This window comes from Cupressus sempervirens, chromosome 4 (assembly GCF_028749045.1).
Source record: "Cupressus sempervirens isolate cs-2001-9-10 chromosome 4, ASM2874904v1, whole genome shotgun sequence".
Lineage (NCBI taxonomy): Eukaryota > Viridiplantae > Streptophyta > Pinopsida > Cupressales > Cupressaceae > Cupressus > Cupressus sempervirens.
In genome coordinates, this window is record NC_143121.1 from 739118587 (window position 1) to 739145689 (window position 27103).

At 37.4% G+C, this 27103-nt stretch overlaps 1 protein-coding gene across 2 annotated transcripts in view; it reads left to right on the forward strand.

Moving 5' to 3' along the window:
* LOC149563455 (callose synthase 10-like) overlaps positions 1–26635 on the forward strand; it is a 190269-nt gene extending 163634 nt beyond the window's left edge. For both annotated transcript variants that reach the window (XM_089826706.1, XM_089826707.1), the window contains exons 41-52: positions 16–68; positions 161–337; positions 475–522; positions 860–1018; positions 8738–8851; positions 8948–9036; positions 9122–9280; positions 9442–9544; positions 23427–23546; positions 25674–25724; positions 25909–26091; positions 26190–26635. In XM_089826706.1, the coding sequence (XP_089682832.1) occupies positions 16–68; positions 161–337; positions 475–522; positions 860–1018; positions 8738–8851; positions 8948–9036; positions 9122–9280; positions 9442–9544; positions 23427–23546; positions 25674–25724; positions 25909–26091; positions 26190–26426 (1493 nt within the window). In that variant the 3' untranslated portion in view covers positions 26427–26635. The remainder of the gene's footprint in view (positions 1–15; positions 69–160; positions 338–474; positions 523–859; positions 1019–8737; positions 8852–8947; positions 9037–9121; positions 9281–9441; positions 9545–23426; positions 23547–25673; positions 25725–25908; positions 26092–26189) is intronic.
* Positions 26636–27103: the final 468 nt, after the last annotated feature.

The following is a 27103-nucleotide window of genomic DNA, read 5'->3' on the forward strand; positions in this document are numbered from 1 at the left end:
TATGTATTTATGCAGGGTTCAATTCTACATTACGACAGGGAAATATCACCCATCATGAATATATCCAGGTTGTTTTTTGTTTGTAAATTTTATCCACAGTTTCCAATAGTGACTTGTTATTTTGTTAGATATCAACTTGTAAACATGACATTTGTAACAGGTTGGAAAGGGAAGAGATGTTGGACTTAACCAGATTGCATTATTTGAGGGTAAAGTTGCTGGTGGCAATGGAGAACAGGTCTTGAGCAGAGACGTATATAGGCTTGGACAGCTTTTCGACTTCTTCAGGATGTTGTCGTTCTACTTTACTACCGTTGGCTTTTATGTTTGCACGATGGTTAGTATCATTGTATCGCTGTTGAGTTTTAGTTTCTTTGTTGAACTTCATAATGCCACATTGGTTTTTTCAGGTTCTAATTTTTGAAGATTTGTGAAGAGCAAATTCTGAGCTTTACACATTGATTTTTGATGCAGCTGACAGTCCTGACTGTTTACATATTTCTTTATGGAAGAGCGTACCTGGTGAGTATCTTTTGGCAATAAATGATGAAATTTTTGATACTTGTCACTGTTAAAACTATGCAATTGTCAATTTTAATACATTTGTAATTGGTTTGCGAGGCCAAATCCTTTTTAATTCTTCATGGAAGCATATATATGAAGCTAATCTCCAAGTCTAATTCTAGGGTAGCTTGAAATGGGTTCACTTTTTAGATTAAATGTTCATGTATCCTTTTATAAAATTTTATGGAGTTCATTTGAAAACCTCAGACCAATTAATAGAAAAAAAGTACCTCATTTGTTTGTTTGCTATAGTATTGAATTTTGATCCATATGAATCTTTTGAGTTCTTTGGCAGGCTTTCTCTGGCTTGGATGAGGCTATTGTAAAAGTAGCTGGGAAATTAGATGACACAGCACTAGAGGCAGCTCTCAATGCTCAATTTTTGTTTCAAATAGGTGTATTCACTGCAGTGCCAATGATAATGGGATTTATCTTGGAGCAGGGACTATTAAAGGTTGGTGATGCTTTCAAATATATTTCCCTAATCATTATTAAATAGGTAGTATTTGGTGATATGACTCACATAGAGGAGAATTACTTTATATGCAAGTTAGTAGAACCAAGCAGTCCATAGAGAATGTGTTATATTTGAAAGAAAGGTAACAAAATGAACTCATGCAATAGATAAATTGCATACCCTTGTTTTGTATGACCATTTGTACTGATAGATGTATATATGCATCTTTATCATGATTTAGAAGCTTAGTTACCTGGTTTGCTGGTTTACCCTGTCGGATCAGCATGGGTACGAATTGCTACCTGGTCTTGATCCAGTTCGCCTGCTGGTCCGACAGGGTTAAAAAATGTAAGAGCCCTGCTGGCTCACACTAGCAATGCCAGAGAAATATGTATTTTTTGTGTTTGTTTTGCAATATTTTTTGGTTTTTGGATTATATGATTTTTTTGAATTTTCAAATATAATAAACATTGAAATGTATACTGAAATGACAAGCAAATTCACTGCTAACATAACAACTTCTAATTAAACTCTGCAATGACGAAATTGTAATTTATTGCTTCTTTAATTGGAATTACAAACAGATTGAATTGAACCTATATATGTGATTGCCGTAGCTATCAATTTGCAGCAGATTTGAGGATAACCATATGCAATTTCCAGCTCTGAATAGACACCGTTAGCAGGTAACAACGCTACTCAGCCAAATGTTGATCACCACAGGGAAAAAAGCACCAATCGCGGCCAGTCAGGAAAAGCCTGTGCTGGCATATGAAACTCACACACAAGGCGTGGATGATGGAGCACATAAATGCCTAGCAGCGGCATTGGAATGCAAACTGACAGATGGAAATTTATACGCCCAATTGGAAATGACAAACACCAGGAAGAATGCCGCCCCAGCTAGGAATAAATAACAGAAATATTGATGCAAAATTGCAGAGATAAATGACACCTAATTGCAACATTAACTCATCCTCAATTCACAGTTATTACAGTCCTGAAGGTTGAGAACTTAGACGCTGAATTTCAGTGCAGAATACAATTCAATTTGCTATACAGCAACAACAAATTGATGCACAGATCAAGAGGAATCAATCATTAAGAATTATGAAACTTCAAACCCTCACCAGAAAGAAAAATATATCAAAAACTATAGGCAAATAGGGATGATCAGTTTTCTGCATGGAGTCATATTTATAACTCTAATTGTAATTCAGCTTCTCCAATCAACCTCTCACTTAAGAGGCTTCTTGTTTACACTTTCAAATTATAACATGAAATAAGAGTCTCTTAATAATAAAAGGCTTCATTAATAATTTATTATATGAACTCCATTTATTTACCCAATCAACTGCTGATGATGACCAAACATGTGAGCCTCCACTGCACTGCTAAAAATTGAAATCAACCCAAAATTGACTTACTAGAAGTAGCAAGTCAGCCACAAAGACCCTCAAATCAAACCGTCAGTTCACGAGAGTCGCAATGATGAACTGACTAATCCTAGCTATAGTCATGTGGTGAGTGGAGTTATAACTGTACTCACATAAATCTATCCACTTCGGCCAAGCCCACAGCTGTGAAGAAACATAGCTCCACATATAACCCTTCACCCATTTATTCACAATCTCAGTTTGACCATCAGTCTTTAGGTGGTAACCAGTATTTGGAGTCAACTCTATCCCATGCAGTCTGAACAATTCCTGCCATAAATGACTCATGAAGCAGCTATTGCAGTCACTCACTGTAGTCTGGGGAAACCATGCAATCTGAACACCTCTCGGAAAAACAAATCTGCAATCTGAACAACTGAATAAGTAGTGGTGATAGGAAAAAGTGAGCATATTTGGTGAGATGATCTACCACTATATAAATGCAACCTCTACCTTGGGATTTCGGCAAGCCCACAATGAAATTCATAGACAAACAATTCCACTTCTGCTCAGGAATGGGAAGTGGTTGCAGCAACCCTGCGGGATAGGTATGCTCCTATTTATTCTGTTGACAAACAGAGCACTCGCTGAAGTACCACTGCACATCCAACTTCAGGCCCTTCCATGTGAATCTCTCCCAAATCTATCAGTAGGTTTTGAAAAACCCGAGATGTCAAGCCAATGGTGAATGATGAGAGGCTGGAAGAATAATCTCCTTGACACCTGATCTTGGGATTACATAGGTCCTCCCGTCGTAAATTATCAACTCATTTGCAAGGTTATAACTGCTGCCCTGTATACTATCATCCACAATCCCGACTGTCCATTGATCTTTGGCATACTCAGCGACGATCAACTGTCCCCAGTAATCTGCTATCTTTGTAGTCAAGCACAAGTAAGGTCTTCGTGACCTCAATGTGGGAGATGTCAAAATTGTATGACTATAACATATTGACCCACTTTTTCTCTCTCATTCATATCCTGCTAATCAATAAGTGCTTTAGGCTATTTTGATCGATCTTGATACAAAATGTGTTAACTAAATATTGCCAGATCTTGGCCAAAGCGTACATAATGCCCAGCATCTACTTGTTGTAAACACTGGATGATCTCTTACGACCCCAAAGCGTCATGCTCTCATATGCTATATATAGGATGGTGATCCTGGGATAAAATTTCTCTAATGCCCTCACCCAAGGCATCATAGTGCGACTCAAACGACCTTGTAAAATCTAGCAATGCTAAAATTGGGCATGACCTCATGATCTCCTTGAAGTTCTCAAAACACTCTTGTGCCTGAGGAGTCCACTCTAAAGCACCCTTACAGGTCAGATCAGTAAGGGGAGCTGCATGTGGAGAGAATCTTGCCACAAATTTGGGTATAATGAACCCTCTAATATGTATCAGGTTCTCTGGTGTAGGCCAGTCTAGAATAGCACGAACCTTATCAAGGTCTATGTGAACTCCCTCTGCACTGATGATATGTCCCAGATATAACAATACAGTCATGCCTAAAGCACACTTGTACTCCTTGGTGTACAAGGAAGACCTATCCAAAATATCCAATATTGCATCCGGATGTGCTACGTGACCATCCCAAGTCTTACTATAAACAAGTATATCATCAAATAATACTAACATAAATGTTTGCAAGTGACAGTGAAAGACCCTGTTCATAGTAGACTAAAATGTGGCAGGGGCATTTGTCAGGCCAAAGGGCATGAGTAGAAACACAAAATGGCCACAATGACATCTGAACTTTGTCTTCTCCACGTCCTGCTCTTTGAGCCAGATCTGATGGTACCCCAATCTCAATTCAGTCTTGGAAAAGTAATTTGCCACATGCTACTCAGCAATCAGCTTATCATTTCGAGGGATAGGATACCGGTTCTTTATAGGCCTCTTATTAAGCATCCAGTAGTCGATACACATCCTAAGTGTTCCATCCTTCACCAAAACAACTGATGAAGCAAAACAAGACTTACTTGATTTGATGTGACCCACAACGAGCAGCTCCTGTATAGCCTTCTCAATCTCATCCTTAAGCCGCTTTGGGTGCTGATAAAGTGTAATCATAAAGGGCTTAGTGCCCTCTTCTAACTCGCATGTGCTCAATCCCTCTATTAGGTGGCCTGCTAGTTGATAAATCACTAAACACTTTTGGAGTGTTTAGTCCTCAACTGTTAAATATCAGGGTGGTAGGATGGTTTATCTAGACTATCCAGTGTAGGCTTATCTGTGACCCATAGCAAGCAGCTCCTGTATAGTCTTCTCAATCTCATCCTTAAGCTGCTTCGGGTGCTGGTTAGCTGTAATCACAAAGGGCTTAGTACCCTCCTCTAACTCTGATGTGCTCAATCCCTCTATTAGGTGGCCTGCTAGGTGATAAATCGGTAAACACTTTGGAGTGTTTACTCCTCAACTGTTGAATATCAGGGTAGTAGGATGGCTTATCTGTACTATCCAATGTAGGCAACATCCTCGACTTTGCTGCCCAATCAATCATGTCATCATACCGGACTAAGTGCTGCATACGTTTGAAGGAAATCTTCTTAAGATCACTATTCTTGATGGCCTTAAGACCTTGTGCTTTGCCATCCTTAATAAATCTCATCTCCATCCTCTCAGTGCTCATGTAAATGTCCTTAACTGTATGCAACCAAGCCATGCCAAGTTCTATATCAGCACTGTCCATCTCCAGCACAAAGAAATCTGCCTTAAATGAATAAGTATTCAACTCTACTGGGAGCTCAAAAATCATCTTGTTCCACCTAAGACTGTAACCATCTACCACCTGAACTCTAAGTCCCTCAAAATCCTTAGTCTAAATTCCCCTCTTGGCAACCAAATGCGAATCGATGAAATTATGTGTAGCACTTGTATCAAGAGTGTAATGACGCTCTGTCCTGCCAAGAGTCCATGCATCCGTAAAGTTCCTTCCTTTCACATGCGAGAAAGGTAAGCAACCTTGAGGTTAGAATCATCTACCTCATCATCACCATTGCTTGTAGCTCCATGTGCATCATGATCATAATCAGCTGTCTTTCTGGTAAAATTAGAACCATCTTCATCATTGTAGAACTGTTCCATCTTATTCTTGCCCTTAGGCTTCATAGGGAAATTAAGGTCCTCAACAGTAGAAACACAAATTTTTCCTCCTTAAATCATTTAAAGTTTCTTGCTACAAGGGGACTGCCATAGGATGCTTAGAATTAGATTTATCTTCTTATCATGCTCGAAGGCATCCTTCTCATCATCGACTTAAAACTTTCACATGGTTGAATTCATGCTCGAAGGCGTCCTTCTCAGCATTTACTTGAAACTTATGTTCTTGAGTCCATTTTATTTGATTGATGTCCATTTTGTGCTAAGAACCCAGGGTATCAATTGTAAAGAATCTGCAAATTCTGTATTCTTTGAGTCAGACTTTTACTTCAGTCCTTGATAGCTGAGAATGGTCTTCTAATAATCTGAATATTGAAGAAGTTGACACCTATATTTCTGATCCGAAATTATAAATTTCTGCAATAGATCAGTATGATGATATTGCTTGAGGAAATAACCTTAATTGTGTAATATGTGAAGAACACTGAACTTCTCTAATGCTGATACAATAAGGAATAATCAACCTTTGATTGAGTGAGAGTATCTCTGATATTAATTACAGGATATTGATGTTTAGAAGAGCAGACTTAATTGTTACTGTGTTTCCTCTAACTGCACAGATAACCTCCCTATATATATCCTTACTAAAGGGTATGTCCCTCAAAGGGACATAACCCTTCCTAAACTAGCATTTACTAATTTTTCTACAAGTCGGCGATCTTGGAAGATAAACACAATAACATCTAACTAACAATGTGTTAGCTTGGTTAAGGGTTATAAAGTTACTTCTTGAGAAGTCGCCGGCTCCTTAGGAAAAAATATATAATCTAATGCCAGCCTAAGGATATATTAGGGTAAGAAGTAGTACGGTCTGTACTTTCAGACTTGTAGGTTATCTTGGTTAAATATGCTTAACATCAATAGCCGTTTACACGAAGCTGAAAATATCAAATTCTATCCACTGATCTGTGAGCTTCCTACACAATCCTATGTGACTATCTAAGAGTTTGTCTTCATCTTTTAGGCCCAAAAGGTGCAAATGAATGATAAACATCATTTGAACTCAGATCCAACACCTTCGAAACCAAACTGACTTCTTGTTGGGCTATTAGAACAAGATCTGCATGACTACAAAACTCTCATTCTATTCTGGTCTATTGCTACATGTAACCAAGGAAATATGCAACCCATAATGATAAGCCATGAGGAGATTGATATATGAGGATTTGATCAATTCTTGAAACTTTAATGTACTCATATATGTTAATTTCCTTGGCTTTTTATCATTCTAGTATTGAAGTCACCTTTCCTGGTTTACATAAAGAAGTCAATAATTTAGGAAGACTGAGTATTTTAATTCTGCTGAATTTTGTCTAATGTATTTTAATTCTTAATGTTAGTTGCTTTAAAGAAATGGAGTTTATACTGGGAAAAGAATTAAATTCAAGCCATTTGAAATATCAAATTATATCATTGTAAAGTTAGAAACGTACTATGGATGTAAATATTTGTGTATATTAATAATTATCAACACACTTATTACCAATTTTTTGTAATAGTTATGGTTAAGGTAAAATTATACGATGGGCCTGGACCCATTACAAAGCAGCCTAGAAGGAAAACAAAAATAGTCTTGCAGGAAGTGAGACACAAACCCCTAGTAAAATAGAACCTGCAGGGACCAGCAGAGAAGCCCTGTTCAAGGGAATGCAGGGGAAATTAAAAGAGTCTTTAAGTAGCTGAATTACCACCTCCAGTGGCTTACATCCAAAATGCTTTAGAGAACCAGGATTGCAATGCTTCTCTGCCCTGAACTCAAGGAGGAGAATAAACAATTTTCTTTGAAAGGGGGCTAGGATTGAGGATGAGAAACCTGAATCATTTCCTCAATTACATCACGACAGTTCTTTATCTAAATAGAGAGATCTCCAGAAGATTATTGTCCACGACTGGACAACACACATCAACGAACCCCAATGAGGCAGCGGAAGGAACTTGCTGGACCGTACAATGCCTGTGTTCACCAGTGGAAAGACACATGCAGAAATGCTATATTCCACCTTGTGACACTGGCAACACGTTATAAGGGACCCCTCATAATCAATGTGCTAAATCCAAACCCAAGCCTTAGAAGAGAAAGGGACTAGGGGAGTTGCTTACTGAAAAAAATGTTGTCACAAAATCTAGCACAAAGGAAATATGTTAAATTTAATCCTAAAGATTATGATATATCTAAAAGGAATTTCTATTTTTAAATCAAGCTATATAGTTAAGATACTGTAACAGTGATATACTGTCTGAGGTACAACTGATATGTTTCATTCCAATTTCACCAGAATTCCGTCCAGGTTCATGCCACATTTTCAAAATTCCTCAGAAGTCACAGCAAATTTGCCCAGGGTTCTGTCACCAAATTTGCAATGATTTTCTCCGGCTGGCTCTGAAATTCCCATGATTTCAGAACAAATTCGAATTGCATACAAACCCAATTTTGAATTCCAGGGTTTTACAGCGAACATTTGGTGACGTAGGTTTTAACAAGAAATTTGGGAAATATTTCCATGAGAATTGATATTTAGATTGTACATGGAGTACCATTCATAAAATAGCTACTAATGGAAAAGTGTTTTCTAATTTTGTCTTGAAGGAAGCTTAAGCTATTTGAGTGATTCTTTTTGGTATTTGTAGTATCCTTTCTACCATGATGCCTTTATAATATTTAGCTTTGCATTTTATGTTCTTATGCATTTAGCCATTTTTGATTTGTCATTCTTTTATAGGCTGGAACTCAAATTTTATCTCCTTTTGCAATTGCAAGACTGTATTTTTAAATCCTGTTGACTAGTCATAGAAATGAAATAATATTTTTGCTTTCTTTTTTCTTTTGAGTGGAATGCATTTTATTGTTAGAACTAGGTGAACAAAATTGTATAGAATATGGAATAGAACCTGATTGTGTACCTGAAATCGTGCTTTTCTTCTCTGTTGGTTGAATATGATTTTCTATTTATGGTATCGAGTTAGGAAACTTCTGGTTGGGATGGAAATATCAAACTTGCTATACAACATGATTTGGTATTTATAGAGGTTTTCGTTTTTAAACAAAATGCAATTTTTTGTTCTTATTTAGAGTTATGTTCTAGTAGTATCTCATTTAGCATCTAATATTTTGCAGGCTATTGTCAGTTTTGTAATTATGCAGCTTCAATTATGCTCTGTATTTTTTACATTTTCCCTTGGAACAAGAACCCATTATTTTGGCCGAACTCTTCTGCATGGAGGTGCCAAGGTTAGATTCAAATTATTCTCTGGAATTTGCATCAAAATTTATCTCTGTTTATTTCATGAGCTCATTTCATCTTTTTAAAACACTTTTGAATTGCAGTATAGAGCAACTGGACGAGGATTTGTTGTTCGTCATATCAAATTTGCAGAGAATTACAGGCTTTACTCGCGTAGCCATTTTGTGAAAGGGTGAGATGAGTTTTATATAATATTACTCTCCCTTCTGACAAGTCATATGCTTCCTACAAGTAATTTGCTCTCTATGAATATGCAGATTGGAAGTGGTGTTGCTTCTTATAGTTTATGTGGGATATGGTTATGCCAAAGGTGGTGCAGTGTCCTATATCCTCCTCACTATAAGTAGTTGGTTTCTTGCTGTTTCATGGCTGTTTGCTCCATATATCTTCAATCCTGCTGGCTTTGAGTGGCAGAAGTAAGTTACAAAAATTCCTTCCGTTTTATTAATCATTTCGATGATGGTATCAAATTCTTGTGAGAACACTTCTTTTTATAATCTAATAGTTTCTGCTTGCTAATATGAGACACCGAAAGTTTACATTAGCCAATTGCCTCTTTGACATACATCTTTTACAGGACTGTGCAGGACTTTGATGATTGGACCAGCTGGCTTCTATACAAAGGTGGAGTTGGGGTGAAAGCAGAAGAGAGCTGGGAAGCGTGGTGGGATGAGGAGCAAGTTAGTTGGCTTCTGGATTATTTTATCTTTTATTACATTAGCTCAAATTATGCAGTTTGCTTATCACCTATCATACTAGAGAAGAACAAATTTTAATCACAATTGTAAAAATAGAAATCAAGTTTCATTGAAGTTATTATATCTAATTTAATAGCTCTTAAAAAAAAAACAGCTTAAATATGAGCCATTGTTAAAATCAAAGTTTCTTCTATGTTACTTGTCAGAAGAGAGAGTAACATTATATAAAACTCAACCCCCTTGTCATGTAGACGTTGCGCCTAATGGGGTCTTCTTTTAGCTGCTTCATAAATTGATAATTTTATTTGGATCTAGTTTTCTGATTTAGGGGCATTATAGTCTGCTCACTCAAGATTGGTTTTCATTAAGCAATCACGAGCCAGGATGCTTCTTGGCGTCATTAGGATCTACGCAATCTCACGGCTCTTGGAGATCCCAAAGGGGGGTCTAGTACCCACTTGGTGCTTTGCATGGGAGGTACCACGATAAAGAAAGAGGTGATGAGCTGATCAGAATGCGATCTTTGAGGGTGAATATGTTGAGGATGTAGTCCCAGAGCTGCTGAGTCTTTTGAAGATAGAAAAGCACCTTTGATTAGTGTGTGTGTGAAGAAGGCTATAAGAGACTGAACCTCTCTAAATAGGTAGCAGAATCTCCCTCTGATCTCATAGTAGATGGGGTATCGAAAAATGAAGTGAGTCTCCATCTCAACCTCCCCCAGATCACAAAGCTAGCAAATTCTATCCTTCCTAGCCAAATGGTGGTCAGTCTAGATGTGGAATTGACGAGAACTCACTCAGAAGGAACCAAGAGAGATGTGGAGAGCATGAGACCAACCATGGGAAAGGTACGAGGGGCGCATAATGACCTCATCTTGTAACTTGAGGAAGTGCTTTGCATAGAATGTCATCTTAGGATGTAGTCCTCTAAGGGAACTGGTCTAAGTAGTATGAATATACTGTGATAAGCATGTTCATCTATTGTCGGGGAGGAAAAAGATGAGAAGGGGCATCTAGGAAGTACTAGAAGGTGAGGAGATGATCAATATTGATCTTGATAGAGCTCAACAAGGTCGAGGCATGGGCAAACCAACAACGAGCTTGACTAAAGGAGGCATAGAATAGCCTTTGAAGAACAATAAGCTAGGTAAGAATTTTGTGACACCCCTTCGAGGAGTTCATAAAGCCTACAGGCGATGTAAGAGCCAAATAAGATCAAAGACAATATCAAGACTGAAGGGATGGACCTCAAACTCGTCAAGAACAATACTGTGAGTGGTATGTTGTCTACATCCTGATAATCCGTTGGAGAAGGGTCTAGATCCTCTCCATAGAAGCCTAGTTAAACTCCAATAAAGACGACCTCCAAACTATTGAGCTGTAGATTATAGTCGGTCTAATCAAAACGTGTGAAAGAGTCAATTTTGACCCTATGTCTTGGAAATGATGTTTGAAGCATTGTCTCTCTACAAGGACCAAAGAATCATAGCCCTTGTTGATGCGAGGTTGAACCAACAGTCTCAAGCTAAAGTGAGGGCTTGGAAACATAACACCCAAATAAGTGTATAAGGAGGCAATCTTAAACTCCTCGCCCTGAAATAGAAAGTGAAGGTGAGAGGTCTTAAGACAATTAAAGACCATCACCTTGGTCTTTCTTAGGCTCATTGTCAGCTGTTGTAGATCACAAAAAGAAGCAAGGGCATTAAGGAGTCTTTAAAGTCCCTCCAAATAGGAGGCCTTGAGACCACGCCTTTCATGAATAGCAGGATAAAGATCAAAACCTGGTGTAAGTAGCAAATGTCTCCGAGGAGGGAGTGTGTCTGGAGGAACACCTCCAACTCATCAATATAGAGCCCAAATAAAATGGGAGATAGGGGGCATTCTTGCTTCACTCCAATGGTGCTGCAAATGAAGTCTGACATCCCATAAGGGATCATAATGCAACCAACCATTGTCTTGTAAAGTCTCATGATGACACACAATATCTAATGTCCCCACTTTAGCAGTTGACCAAGCGTGTGTGCGTTAGTTTAGTTCTACATGGTCCCAACGGCTAACAAAGGGTTTAAAGGGATCTTAGAGTGTTTTGGCCTAGTCATCTCCAGTTTGGGCCAAAATGGAGTTGATTTACTTAGTCTCAGGCATACTTACTATTTTTAGTAAGTCAACAGGACACAAGGGAGGCTAATTTGGTGATCGGATTTGATACTCCTCGGCAAGAGCTTTCCGACGAGCTATCACTCGTGTTTTCGGAGTTCGATAGCTAATATATTTTTATGCCTAAAGTATTATTAAAGTAACATTTAATTTAGTTGTAAAATATTAAAGTGTTACTTTAATATTAAATTTTATGGGATTGTGTGCAAATCAAAAGAGGCGCCTAAAGGGAGACATAAGTGAATATTTTAATATGTTTTATATTGCACATCTTTTATCCCACATTGCTCATGAGAGCTGAATCGACCCTTGGAGAAAGAATAAAAGAGAGCGTTAATGCCTTCATTTGACAGGTTGAATATGAGAAGAAAATTGATGTACGAGTTACAGATCCGTTGTTGGCATTAGAGGACGCCTATCCTCTCTCGTGACATTCTAGATGTCATTCCCTTGGGGTTTGGCCTTTGGAATTCATTGCTATCAGCTTCATTAACTAGCACAGATTGGGCACATTTCCAGCTATAGGCAGATTGGATGTTTGCTCATGTCATTCCTGCTTCTTGTCTGATGCTTATGCCATTCTGAAGGGATGATTTTATGAGTCTTGGACTGATTGAAGGCAGATTTTACTGTAGCAGCACTATTCATGTTACTGTAGTGTGACACTGTTTACGTCACAATAGCACGACACTATTCATGTTATTGTAGCAGCAGGATGGCATGTCATTATTGAAACATTATGTTATAATGCTGGAGTAATTAGTGAGTTGAAAAAGTCTGCTATGTATTTGATTTTATTAGTTTGAAAATTAATCTTATTTCAGCAGTAGTTCGACCTTCAGTTTGCATATTATTATAAATTCCTTCTTGTTCATGTTATGTGGTTTCAAATATATGCGAAGAGATAAAAACAAACAAACATTTTATTTCCGGAACCACAAAGGGGTTTAAACATTTAACGGAGAAATTAAGAGTTGGATGCAAATTATTTGAGTAAATTCCTATCAGTAGTTGGTTCAGTTTTTTGGGCATTTCTAGGGTGCCCATTACACAATAGGGTTGCCAATATACCAATATTTTGCAGTCTCTGAAATTGGGCTTCCCTAGGCACATAATCAAATGCCTTGTGGAAGCCCACAAAGTGACAATAGACCTTTGAGGAGCGATGACATGCTTCCTCATTAATAGCTCTAAGAGTGAAGATGTAGTCTATGGTCTGGAAATCTAGTCAGAAGCCCCCCCACCTCTAGCATGAATATGCCTCTAATGATGAACACATGAATGAATATTGTGAGGAATTGTAGCATACAATGTAGAGAAAGTGTGCCCCACCATGATGGTCCTGTAAATGTTGGGATGAGATTCAAGCTAGACCTTGTGGATGAGATAGATGATGTGATGTGACCAAGAAGGGGAACCCTGTGCAAACCACTCTCTTAAGTAACTGTGTGAGAAAATGTCCCAAAACCATGATGCCAAGTTTGAAGAGTTCTACCTAAAACCCTTCGTCATCCACGATCCTGTTGTTGCTCATGGACTTGATTGCCTTATTGATGTTGGTGAAGATGAAAATGTGGCAATGGGGCCAAGGGAGGTGTGATAGTAAAGGGGGGATGATGATGGATGTTGTAGAGGGTGGTGGTGTGGGTGACTAAAGAGATCTAGACAAGGGCAGGGAGAGGAGAGGACCTGCAAGGGAAGACAATGCGCTAAAACGTCTTGGGTGATTGAAGGAAAGAGGTTTGAAGGGACCAACTGCGGTGAGAGATGAAAGCACGCTTCTTACAGCGGAGGATGTGGCGGTAGGAGTCCTTTAGCTATCTAGAGGAGGTCTGGTGGAGGATGGCGCTCATGCACAAGTGGTGGTGGAAGGACTTATAGTCATCGTTGTACCACTGGTTAATGAGGCAACTGCTCCTACGAACGGGGAGGGGGTCCAATGGGTGATGAAATGGAGGAATAAGAGGAGGGCAGCCTCCTAGATGGAAGAGGTAAGGTGATTGAACTAGTAAGGGGTGCTCTCAAGTGGAGGGACCTAATCTAGAGGAAGAAGTTGTTTGAGGTGGATGTGGAAGAGTTTGGTTGTCATCATCAAAGCTAATGGAGGTGCGGGACAAAGGGGGTGGGAATGGGGAAGAGGGGCCACAAGGGTATGAGGGGGTGGGGGTTGGTGATGGTGTAGGGATTGAAAACACAAATAATAGAGGAACTGAATTGACAAGACCAAGTGAACAAACTGGAGCCGAGAAGGCTGCAAAGTTTGTTCAAGATCAATAGGTCTAAGGAAACACAACTGAAGCAATTGGCGATTGTATCTCGTAAGGGCCTCAAGGAATCATCAAAGGACCTCTGGAAATCTGAGGTGGCTAGATTACACAAAGGTACATATTAGATCAGACACTCAGTTATGGAGTGTAATCTGCATGTCCCTAGGTGGTGCGTTGAAGTCACCAAGAATAAGGATATCCCCCAAATTAGAGAACCTAGTGGTGTTGTCAAACAAGTTCGTGAAATGGTCTCCCTTAGGCCTATTGTGAATAAAAAACGTATTTGGGTGGAGGCTAGTGGAAAGTAACAAATTGCAATGAAAAGTTCTCTTAGGCCAGAGGCCACTCAGCACACCCAAACCCACATAAATCTAGCAAAGTTGTCAAGTGCACCACAAATATCACTATTTGAAACCGACTTCTAACTAGTAGACAACAACAAGTGAACCTCTAATGCCCCTAGACCATCTTACCTCATCCTTGTAAGCCGACTACCAATGGAAGGTATGGCCTCGAGAAGAGGCCAACTAGGCTCTCATGGGTCTCATTGACAAAAGATCCGCAGAGTTGGTTGCGTCCTAAAGAAAACTCGTCAAGGACAAAAGGGAACCATTACCATTCCAACGTCGAATGTGCAAGTAATGAATGTTGCATTCGTTCCTCCCAAGCTGCCCTAGTGACCATCATTTGGTAGTTGTAGCCACTGTATTGCTCGTCCAACAGGGGAGGAGTTGTCACGAATCACAACCCATTTGCCATCCTGGCGTGTTGTTGTTACAAGAGCCCAAGCTTGTTTCAGCTCAACTACTCATGATTTCGTGAGGTCCTTATCAAGATAAGTCTTCGATGGTAAAGGGAAGAGTTTCTAATTCGCTCTCAACATGCGCAACCAATTTGACGGGTTTCAAAATCGTGAGAACAAGGTGGAATCATAACCAATCCATGCTTTATGAAGCGAAATATTTGGAAGCTCCAATTATACATGTGGTACTTAAATTGCTAGTTATGAAAATACGTATAACAATATAAGACATAAAGGTGTAAATACTAATTTACTAAAATATATATACTTGAACATGGAACATGAAAGTGGAGCATTGAATAAAAAAAATAAAAAATCTTAAATAATCGAATCACCAAATGGAAGAGTTCTAGCTTCTATTATATAAATATTAAATAATAATAGTCATAGATACCAAAAGTATGAGTTTCTCATCATAAAGATGATTGCATTGAGCAACACGATATGATATTCAATACCACCAATAGAATATTCAAAAAATGTTTTTCTTAAAACAAACTTTATTATTTTTGGTTGGACAAGGGATGCCCAACCGTCCCCTAAAGGAATTGAGTTCTGCGACCACCACAACACAAAATAAAACACCAAGTAATTTGTCCTCTCTTAAATAAGGAAACTTAAAAAGCGAAAAAATGTAACAGATGTGTGACCAAACAAAGCAACTCCAATGTTTACAATACTAATGTATGACTTAATGCTAGACAAAACTTAGTTTAATGATGTCATATGTTGGTAATCACACAGGGACTTGACTTCTTATTGGACTTCATAAAATTTTTCCCCTTAATGGATGGAACTTGGAACACTAAGTTGACTTAAAGAAAGACAGAGGGTAGAAGGGTTAGGAATGATATTCTATTCCTAAGGACAATGATGCCGATGGATGATGCTTAGATGATTGAACTCCTTGACCAAGCTTCGTTCGCCAATGAAACAATTACATAAAAAGCATGCAATCTCAAAAGGTAAGGAAGGGTTTCCACTTTGCCAACATTCATCCAAATACCCAATATTGGTGCAATCCAAATTAACATTCACAATCAAACTTAGTACTTCATCAAGTTTACATTGCAACTTGCAATCAACAAGTAACAAAGTGTATAAACACAAAATTTGTTTTACATCTTTGCACTTCTCCATTTCAATTAGCAAATTCTAATTTAGCTTAGAGAAGTAGAAAGTGACTAAAAACCATGCAAAATACTGAAACATCACATAAAGATTCACCTTGTTTTCAATGAAAATTGTATATTAACTTTAACGTAATCTTGTCAACAATTTCTAATCTCCGCACACTCTACTACTTTCTATTTGACTAGCTAGCTATGTCTCTAGTCACTTTCAAGTGAGAAGGCCAAGCCTTATATGGACCTCTCAACTATGGTGAGGGCCTATATTGATTTGAATCAATGTCACGATAATTCTATGGTAACCCTAATTAAGGAATTTCTAACAACTGCTCCCATATACTCAATGGCATCCAATAGGAAAATTACATTGTTGTAAAGTACACATCCTTTCAAAGATGAACCAATGAGAAAATTCATTGTGGTAATACATTAAATGCTTTCCACATGTCCACTTATGGATGAATTTGATTGGATGAACTTGGATATGTCAACTTGGATTCACATAATTGGTTAAGACATAGTTACACCGGTTTGGGGGACAAGTTTTTGAGACGGGGGGACAAAGGGGCCTCAATCTGGGGGCAGTCGTGGGAGATGGGAAGGGGGGTATATAGTATATATTATACATATGATACAAAAAATGCTAATTATGAATACATGTATAAAAATATAAGACATAAATATGAAGTATAAGTTCATCAAGATTGCTATTGCTAGTTTAGTTTTGCATTGCATTAAGCATTGAACAATAAAAGAGACCTAAGTTCTAACTTCTAACTTCTATCAAATAAATTAAATAATCAAAGATTGAAGAGTCAAATTCAAAAGTCATAGATATGTATTATCAATTTAGCAAAAGTATGAGCATCACTATCTCATCAATCATTCAATGGCATCATGAACTTAATTACATCAAGTAGCATCAACTGTGATATTAGCACAATGCTCAATGCTTAATGTTTCAAACTTCAAATATCCAAGTCTCAAGTACAAACTACAAAATCAAAAGACAAAATGTCAAGTACTAAAGGCCCAAGAGCCACCAAAATGTAGTAGAGGTTGCCTAGAGGACTCTAATTATCCATGTCAAGCTGAGGCTGAGGCTCAACTAACACATCCTCTGAACTCTCGACCTCTTCTAAGGGTAAGAGCGGTGAGAGGAATACCAACCAACCCTGCATTAGAAGTATAAGCATCCTTATCAACCTGTTTGGGCTCCTGTGGCTCTACATCCCATCGTGCTATAGGGCTCTTCTTGTACACATGTCTTGCGATCTTTGGTATGCAAGGCATAATGTATAGCCACTAGCTTGTTTGCTTTCTTAGAGGTAAGTTTGATCTTCTGAAGAGAATGGATGAAGCTATAAGTAGGCCAATTCCTCTAATAAGCTGAAAAACTAGATGCCTAAGATAGCAACCAAATGAGTAGTATGAGAATTAAAAAATTAAAATTCATAACTAAAAGTAAGTGTGAAATTGAAAGTGAAAAGTAAAGTTTCTAAAGTTGAAGAACAAGAAACTTGAGACAGGAGACATATCGCTAGTGTTGTAGTTGTTGATTTAGGTCCATGGCAATTCCACCACAAAATGGGATCCTCTTGTGCCATTGTTTTTATTTCGGCCTTTGCTCTAGCTAGATACCCCCTAGTAGTAGCAAATTTGGTCCACTTAGTGCAAACCTGTTTCAATATCATACATCCTATCAATCCCCTTGAAGAATCCTTCCTTCACCTGAAATTCAAATTTTAAATTATTAAAATTAAAAATTAAATATTCATAAGTGCAAGTGTACTAAATTGATAATAGATTACCTCATCATCCAGTTGTGTAAATCTCCTAGGCCTAGGCATGTACCACCTTAGATTCAATGTATAAGTAGCCATGTGTGAGGGAGTGTTGAGTCTATCCCATCTACAATGAATAATAGGCCGAACGTGCTTAGTATAAAATGCTAAACTAGGGATCTCTCTCTCGCAGAGCTGCCCTCACCTAGCCAAGCATAGCATCAATCCACTCATACACCTCTCCAAGAGTAGTTGCATCCCCATCCTCATATTTGATGACATGGAAAATTGGAGTGATGATAGAGACAATGTATTTTGCATCACTCCAAAATACATCGCTCTTCTCTATCACCACCCTCAATTCCTACTCTGTCCTAGACCTATCCCACCTATTCCACTGATTCGTCATAACCATGAGTTGTTATGGCTCCTGCAACTCAATCATTCTCTCCAAAAGAATGAAGTAGGATGCATATTAGGTCTCAACTAGTTTCAAGAACTTCTTCCTTTTGAATCTCTTAAAAAGGGCATGTGATGTGTGGTCGTTGCAAATAAACATCTATACATAGCTTGCATCATTCACTACTCCCTTAATCCAGATAATCTTCCTCATGTCCTTTAGTGCATTGTTCATGGCATGCACACAACATGAAGTCCCCAAAATGTGTATGTAAGCTGTCTCAACAAGTCTCCCTACAGCTCTACACACAGGTGTTGCATCTATCATTACTTGGACCATATTTTGTGACCCAACCTCCTCAATAGCATCGTAAAGTATATTAAATTGAAAATCAACATCCTTTTGATGCCTTGAACAATCAATAGCTCTGAGAAAAAATGGCTCCTTTGTGCATGTAATGATGATATTGATGGGTGGATGGTTCCTAATGTTTGTCCACCCATCCATAATGATGTTGCAACCATACTTCTCCCAAATTGACCTCAAGTTCTCCTCTATAGAAATCTTGGCATACTCTTTATTCACGACTCTAGTCAGCAATATGTGCTCAACTAGTGGCACAAATGACAGCCCTCTTGCCTTTGCCACTAGCTACATCATCTCCTTATAATAAGGAGATTGTGTCACATAAAGAGGTATGACATTGGAAAAAAAAAATCTACCAATTGCATCCTCTATCTCCTCTCTCAGGCGGGCATTAAATAAATCGGCAATGGGGTTACTTTCAGAGGACACCTTTCTTTTCTCTTTGCTAGATTGTGCTTCAAGTATAGCACTAGATGTAGTAGGACCCGAGGCTGCCCCTCCAAATGATGTAGGTCTCTATTGTGGTTTAGGAGTAGAAAAACATGGTTGTTCATAAGCCTGCTGAAGACTCTAAACCTATTGCCTACCAGTCAAGGTGGTACGTACCTCAACTCCCAAGTCATCTCGAACACCCCAAAGCTTGGTGAACTCAATTTTTTCGCTTTCATCAAGAATTTGCATACACCCACACCTTTTCCTGTTCAAATGAGGAAATGTGCATTCACTCTAGTTATGCTCCCAAAACAATCTGTCCCATGAATGTTGCATTTCCATTTCCTTGTATTACCACCTGTAGTTGTTCATGCAGTTATCTTTGTTACAAATTGTGCAAGAGGAGATTTAGAGTCATAATTTCCACTAGCCCACTTTGCGAAAAGAGCAGAGGGGCAATCTGTAGCTAGTGGACCGGGTGGCCAATTATCTATTGATTGTGAATCTATTTCCTCATTCTCTTCATCATGCTTAGCCTTAGGGTTATAATCTTCTTGGCTGCTATAAGAATGAGCCTCAAAATCCATCTCATCATCGCTGTTATTTGACCCGCATGAGTCATGACCTTGGGAGCTCATTTTCACATTGCATTTTGCAAAATTAAAAAAATATAAAATAAATACATGCTTTCAGCCTATGCCATTCTTCAAAATCACAAACTTTTATAGTAAAAGTCAAGCAACAAAAATTTGGAAATGAAACAAAAAAAACATCTACTAAATCTAGAAATGAACTTCAAGTTCAACCAAGAACTAAAAGCTTCAAACTAGAAACAAAAAACAATGATGATGACATGAAAAATCAGAAAATAAATTTAGAAAACCAAGAGAAACCCTACATTTTGCTTCACAAATCTCTTGAACAAGCTGAAAAATCTTCCTTCTCTTCTTCTTGCTCCTTACTTTTTACCTTTCACACGCTCTCTTCACTCAAATAATCACCCTTCTATGAGCTCTTCACTCTTCTTGCTACTGTTGCAAAAATTGGAAAACCATGAAATGAATATAAATGAGAAAACATAGAAATTTAATGGGATTTCAACCTCTAAATGTATCCCACACCCTATGATTAGAAAAAAATAAAAAAATATATAATAAAATATTTTAACATAATTTCTTTTTGCACTTTTTAATGTCACAAAACGGGGGGTGGCTGATCATCCCCAGTTAGGTTGAACAATGCGTTCTCACCCCCCATCCCCAGCAAGGATGCGGGGGCATCCCCATGGCGGCGGCGAATTGGTGGTGCCGCTGGGGACGTGGGTACATCGTCCCCTTGTCCTGGGTGCGTCCCCATCTCAGGTGAGCCAGGCAAAAATGTCGGGGACACATCCCCGTGTTACTATGGTGGAAGATGAACATATACCACCTTATTGTCTACATCCTTATCTTTGATTCACAAAGAAGAGATCTTTTGAAACTCAACATTTTTCGAATTGTGATTAATTCATCTGAAACTATCCTCTTGTTGTGAATGTGATGTTTCATATTCCCAAATTGCTTCATCTTTGAGGATTTTCTTCATTCTCTCTTCTTGTGATGCTTGGGTTCTTTGTGTTAATCTTGGATTTCCAAAGGAAAATCAAGATTGAGATAGCCTTCTGGTGGTAGAGTAATTTGCCTTTTTGCATGAATTTTATCTTGAATTGAATCTCCTATGATCATCTCCATATATTCATCCTTGGAAGACAAGAAAAAATAGTTGTTAATTTTATGAAGCAAAATTGAAAGAACTTAAGACATATTTATGATAGAACATCTTTTCCAAAGAATACAATTTTTACATTCATCTGGCATTTTGATAAAGAAATATGATGTCATTATTCACCACCTTGCTCTTACTCCTTGCATTTCCATCAAACAAGTTCTGATTTGGATATGAATTCTGATTTTTCTAGTTTGTTATGTTGCTCCTTAAAATTGTACTCTCTAATCCTAAGTTTTACGAACTTTTTATGTCTTATCAGTTTAAACTTGCACACCCTACAAGGAAGTTTTGTGCGAAGGGTGGGAATTTGATACTCACAAGGATGATTATAGTTTCCTCCTTTACTTCGTTGTTTTTCTTCTTTTACATCCCCATTTGCCTGCATTGTTCATCATATTGCTTGGAGGGTAAAAAAATAGACCACTTCTTAACAAAGGGTGGAATTTCTTGGTTGACAAGGAAATTCTATTTTTCTCTTTCATATTGCTAAATTTTCCTTTAAGAGTGGAAAATTGACCTTCACAAGGAAATTCACGTCAACTCTTTTCTTTTTTAATTTTCACTCGATTTTTTTCTTGGTTTCATTGGGTGGAAATACAACCTGACAAGGAAGATTTCACTTTTCTTTCATCTTTTATTATTATTTAACCATCAGGAGTGGAAATTCAAGCGGTAGAAGGAAGCTTTTTTATTTCCAACTTGTCAAAGGGTGGAAGCTCAAAGTTTACAAGGAAATTCTACCCTCCTTTTTACAACTTTACTTATAAATTTCCCGTAGGAGTGGAAAATTGACCACAAAAAGGAAGATTTCAATTCTACACCTTGAAACAAACTTTCTTTATTCATCTCTTGGTTTCAATATCCTCCCAAGGGTGGGAAAATGACCCATAGAAAGGAAAGTCCTGAACTTAGCTTACCTTGACCAGGAAAGGTCAACAACCAACATGGTTTCCATAAATCATTTAAACTCAACTTTCCAGACCTGATGAATTTTCTTAAACTTGATCAAGGTTCCACCAACTCTTGACAAGACTTCTCAATTGCCTAGGAAACTAAGAAACTCAAACTACTGCCAAACTAGACTAAAACTAACAAACACTTACAAAAAACTCCGCTAAACACTACGTCACTAAGTGAAAAAAGGTATCGACGTCACTAAGTGAAAAAAGGTATCTAGAATGTTAGCTTAATGCTACAGTCTCACAGTATTCAATCTCGAGTGCTATTTAATGTCCCTTCAAAATTTGCATTATTTTGTTGTTAAGTAACAATTATTTTTAAGCTTTGCTGTGAATATTCCTCGAATTGGCTGTGATCGTTTTTTTAAATTTTATGTAAATGCTTTTGAGATATCTTAGAATTTGTTTGAATCAGAGGTTTCCATCTAGTAACTTAATGTGAAAATTAATGGGGGATTGTCCATTAATTTCAGCGATGAGGGGGTTCATTTCATGCTCCACAAGTAGTAAAATCAGATAAAAGAATGTTTCCTAATGATTTCAAAACTTGGGCTATCCTAATGGACAAATATTTATGCATCCATTTCAAGAAGGGTATTATCTTCCTTGATATTCATTTTTCACGTGCCATTGCTCCACTATTAAATCTTCATCAACACACGTCTTTTGCTCCCACTTTAGATGCTTAAAACAAAATATCATGGGTTTCCTCAAAGATATTATGTGTCCTAGCATGTTTCTTCTCTTTATTCTTACGTTTAAATTTCTTTTAAGTGGCCATGAAAGAATAGTTCTTTTCAATGAAAATTCCATCATGTGTTGTGTATTCTTATATGTTATATTAAATAATTTGTTGTTTTATTGCCTTTGAAAATTGTCGCAGGATTCATGATGATGATGATATTCAATCTTGGGGTCTATAAGCATTTCTTTTATTTGTACATTTTTAAACTAAATTTAAATAATTTTTTATTTTTATAAGCTTTGTAAATGAGTTCTGTCAAGATGGCTAGGTCTAGGGTAGCTATCAGACCTCATGTTTTCCACCTATCTTGTTAGCCAGCTTATAATATGGCTAGTACCACAATATTGAATTATTTCAGAACTTTTTTAATGTTTCTTATTGTGGTCATGACCCAGAAACTTTTTATTGTTTTACTTTTCTGTGAGGGAGAGCCCAGCTGGTTAAATGAAAGCTTGTCTCCACAAATGGAAGGATTTATGGCAACTTTTATTGACTTGTTGAATTATTTCAGAACTCTTTTAAAGTTTCTTATTGTGGCCATGACCCAAAAACTTGTTGTTGATTTACTTTTCTATGAGGGAGAGCCCAGCTGGTTAAATGAAAACTTGTCCCCACAAATGGAAGGACTTATGGCAAGTTTTATGGTCTTGTGCTTACGCTAAAGCCAACTTTGCATATATTACAGTGAAGGAAATAGAGAGGAGAGTGTGTTGTACAATAAGGGTTCAGATTGTCTTGAGATAGGATTATTAAAGAAGCTTTTGTATTGTTTGAAGTTCAAACTTTGTATTAAGACCCCACTTCTTATATTTATATGCTCTTTTGGAAGATCAAGAAACTTTATTCTTAGTGTATTATCATTCTCTTGAAATATCTTATGTTTGTATGCTTCTTGATACCTAAAGTTTTGGATTTATAAACACTATATAATGTGTACCTGCCTATAAATTGGTTAGGCGCAGTTTAGTACTGTGGATACTAGCATTCCATTCAGCAGGTTTCTGAAGTTATGATATTTGGCTTACGTGATCAATCTGCCTTTTTTTCACATTGCAGGTGCACATACGGACTTTGAGGGGAAGAATTTTTGAGACAATTCTAAGTTTACGATTTTTCCTCTTTCAATATGGCATTGTATACAAGTTACATGTCACTGGAAGGGATACTTCTATTGTGGTAATGTGTACTGGAATTCTTTCAGATTAATTTGCTCATTTGGTTTGAAATATAAAGCTTGGGGGTGCTTCGTAGAAGCATGTGTGCATGGTGCTGTAGTACAAAATAGTAATGGATTTCAAAGTAAAATAGTTCATGTCTTGCAGTTTGCAAATGCCTTTACTTCACCACTATGTGTGTATGTGTCTGTGGGGTTAAAAAGTATATATAGTAAAAAGTATCAATTTTGCCAATATTCGGTGTTGAATATTATGCATCTTATTCCAATAGCATGGATTATGGATGTGTGCATAAGACTATCGTGAGAGTTCTGACAAGAACAGATTGCAACTGTAAATTCAAGATTCAATGCACATGGTCTCAACATTTTTTACTCTTACGTGTATTTTCTCATGATGTATGGTTGGCAAGCAAATAACTGCCTTCTGTTCTGGTTCTACAATCCTTTTATCTGTTCTTTACAAAATTCAATATTTGGTAGATCATGCCATAAATATTTAATATCCTAGTCATTTGTGAAAGTGAGTTGGGATTACCAAAAGAAAAAAAGGTGCCCCATGTGTAGGTTTCAGTGGTGAATCTGTGAAAGAGTTGTAAACCTCTAATGCTAATTTGCCATTGTATCTTTGTTAAAAACTTTTTTACGGTTAGGTTTGTCTGCACAGAAAGGATATAAAGATCACACACATATATAATATTATAGGGTTAGGTTTGTCTGCACAGAAAGGATTTAAAAATCATATATGTCTATGTGCGTGCGCATGCTGTTTGAAGGGGATGTGGCTATCCTCACAACAAATTGCACCTTTGAATTTTTTTGAAAATTGCGAAAACACAGCAGTTTTTGATGAAAAATTCAGTATGAATTCTTCCTGATTTCAGTGGTTAGTAGCAGAAAACAACAAGAAATTTGCTAAAAATTGGCCTGTTTTTGCAGATTTGAGTTTTTTTTTTTTTTTTTTTTCCAATATTTTTGACTTTTGGGTGCAATTTGTCAGGAGGGTAGCCCACACCATTTAAAAGTAGGAATCAATTTACAATTAGGCATAGTTTTAAAAAAAGAACTACCATAAAAATCTGAAATATACTTCAATAAGAGTTCGTCAAATTCCAGGGACAAGTATAGTGTCCACTTTCCTATAATGGAGTTTCCAGGTTCCTTGTACGCGCAAGTGGCAGTACAAAAAAAATATCAAAATGCTTAGGTTTTGTTTTTATTCCACAAGAACTGTTTAAAATCTGGTCTTGGTTTGCCCAAGTTCATTCATGGTGACTCCAACCGACCAAAAGTGCACCCTAGCAAACTTGACATCCAAATTGTTTCTGAATCTGAACTGGGCTTGGATCAAGGTTCTGCAGGTTAAAAATGGGCTATATAGCTCTAATATTATTACCTTCTGAGCCCATTGCTATCAAGAGATGCAGTAATTATGGTGCTGATACAAGGATGGGGGTTCTAATAAAATTAGGTTACCCAAAATAATTAAGGGAAGACTACTATATTATATACAAAGTTAGTCCCAGAAATTGTATGTACAGGGACAAGTATACTGTCCACTTTCCTATAATGGAGTTTCCAGGCTCCTTGAATCTGTTGCGTAACCATTTTTTTGAAAACCTGCTGACTCCATATCCTACCATGATGTCTTTGCCATCCTACTAACCCATTTGTTGGTTTTGGCAATTTAGATGGAGACTATCTGGTACGATAGTCTTTTAGCCTGTGAACACAAAATAATTTTCAAATGTTTCTCATATAACACACATAGACATAGCTTTACTTCGCATGCCCACATTTGAGGTTTTTTGGTATTTACTCTCTTGACCCTTGCACCTTCAAGACCATTCTGCCCTTCAATATGAGCCTTTCTGATGAGGTAAGGAACTGGATGGTTTTCTTTGCTTGCTTAATATATTTTGTTCCTACATTTATAGAATGGTGCTACTTTTAAATGATTGATCTCATGGACTTTCTATGAAGCCCATTATTTTCTCTCGAAGGAAGTGCACTGTTTTTGAAGTTTGATTATTTTTACATGACGGGTATTGTTTTATTATTTGTTTTCTCTACCTGTTGACTTATTTTTTATTCTACGAGGTTTTAAATGACTTAATATGTGGCTGTAGATCTATGGCTTATCTTGGATTATACTGGTTGGATTCATTCTGATCTTCAAGGTTTGCATCATAATTTATTTGACTAGATTATTTTTATTTAATACAACTTTGGAGAAGTCAAATTATAGAATTAATCATGAGGTCAGTTTATGCTTTGAGTTTAAATTAGTATGACTTATAAAAGGCTCTTTGCCCCCTTGTATCTAATGGAATCCAAGTAATTTCCATGTTTTGAGATGTGCAGGTGTTCACATTCAGCAAAAGAGTTTCTGTGAACTTTCAGTTAATGTTACGGTTCATTCAGGGTGCTACATTCATTGCAGTTGTAGCAGGTCTTGCTGTTGTAGTTGCTATCACATCATTGACAGTGACAGACCTTTTTGCCAGTGTTTTGGCATTTCTCCCGACTGGATGGGCCATTCTATCTGTAAGCTATTTAGATTGTCTATTTTGATGAAGATTACAAGTACTCAGGGATCTTACAGAACTGTTTGATCTCATTAAACAATTATTTACTTGATGCAGCTCGCAATTGCATGGAAGCCCATTGTGAAAAGGCTTGGTTTGTGGAAGTCAGTTTCTGCCATTGCTCGACTGTATGATACAGGCATGGGCATGGTTTTGTTCATTCCCATTGCATTCCTGTCATGGTTTCCTTTTATTTCGACATTCCAGACACGTCTTCTATTCAATCAAGCTTTTAGTCGTGGCCTTGAGATCTCCCTCATTCTTGCAGGAAACAAGCCAAATACATTAGAGTAGTCAGCTCGTCTCTGTAAAAGCTGTATTTTTTGTTTTTCTAATTGATTGTACTTGTATCCCATATGTTGACTTATGGGTATTCATTCTTCTGTATCATAGATTTTACACAATATTTTGAGGTGTATATCATTTACAACATTCAAGCATGTGTACAAAAAACACTTGGCTGTCAATATTTAATGGCTTATAGCCAGTTTTGATCTCTACAACAGACTTACAATTTTCATACGAGTTGTTATTTTTTACTTGTTTTAAGGCTCTTATTTAACTAATTTCAAGCAACTTGATTTAATTTTTATTGTCAAAGGTAAGCAATGATTTATAATTCAACAGGATAATACAAGAGTTGAACCAGGTCATCCTATTGGGAACATGCATGGGTTATATTCAAATATTCTCTTCACAAATTTTAAAGCTATTTTTGAAGAATCATTTTTGTTATTTCTTTTTTTAATGTTAAGTGGTTCATTCTGATAGAGGTCCAGATCCGGGCTCTACTATTCCTGGTCTCTGTTTGAATTTCAGTCTGTCATGGGTGTAGATTGTGCAGATTTTGGGTCATAGGGATGTTCATTGAAAATCCAGGTCACATAGTTCACACCCAGGGTGAGCCTGCTTTCAAATCAAAATGTCTACAAAATCTGAAGGGCTAAGGAGATGGCACTCTAACTGAAATG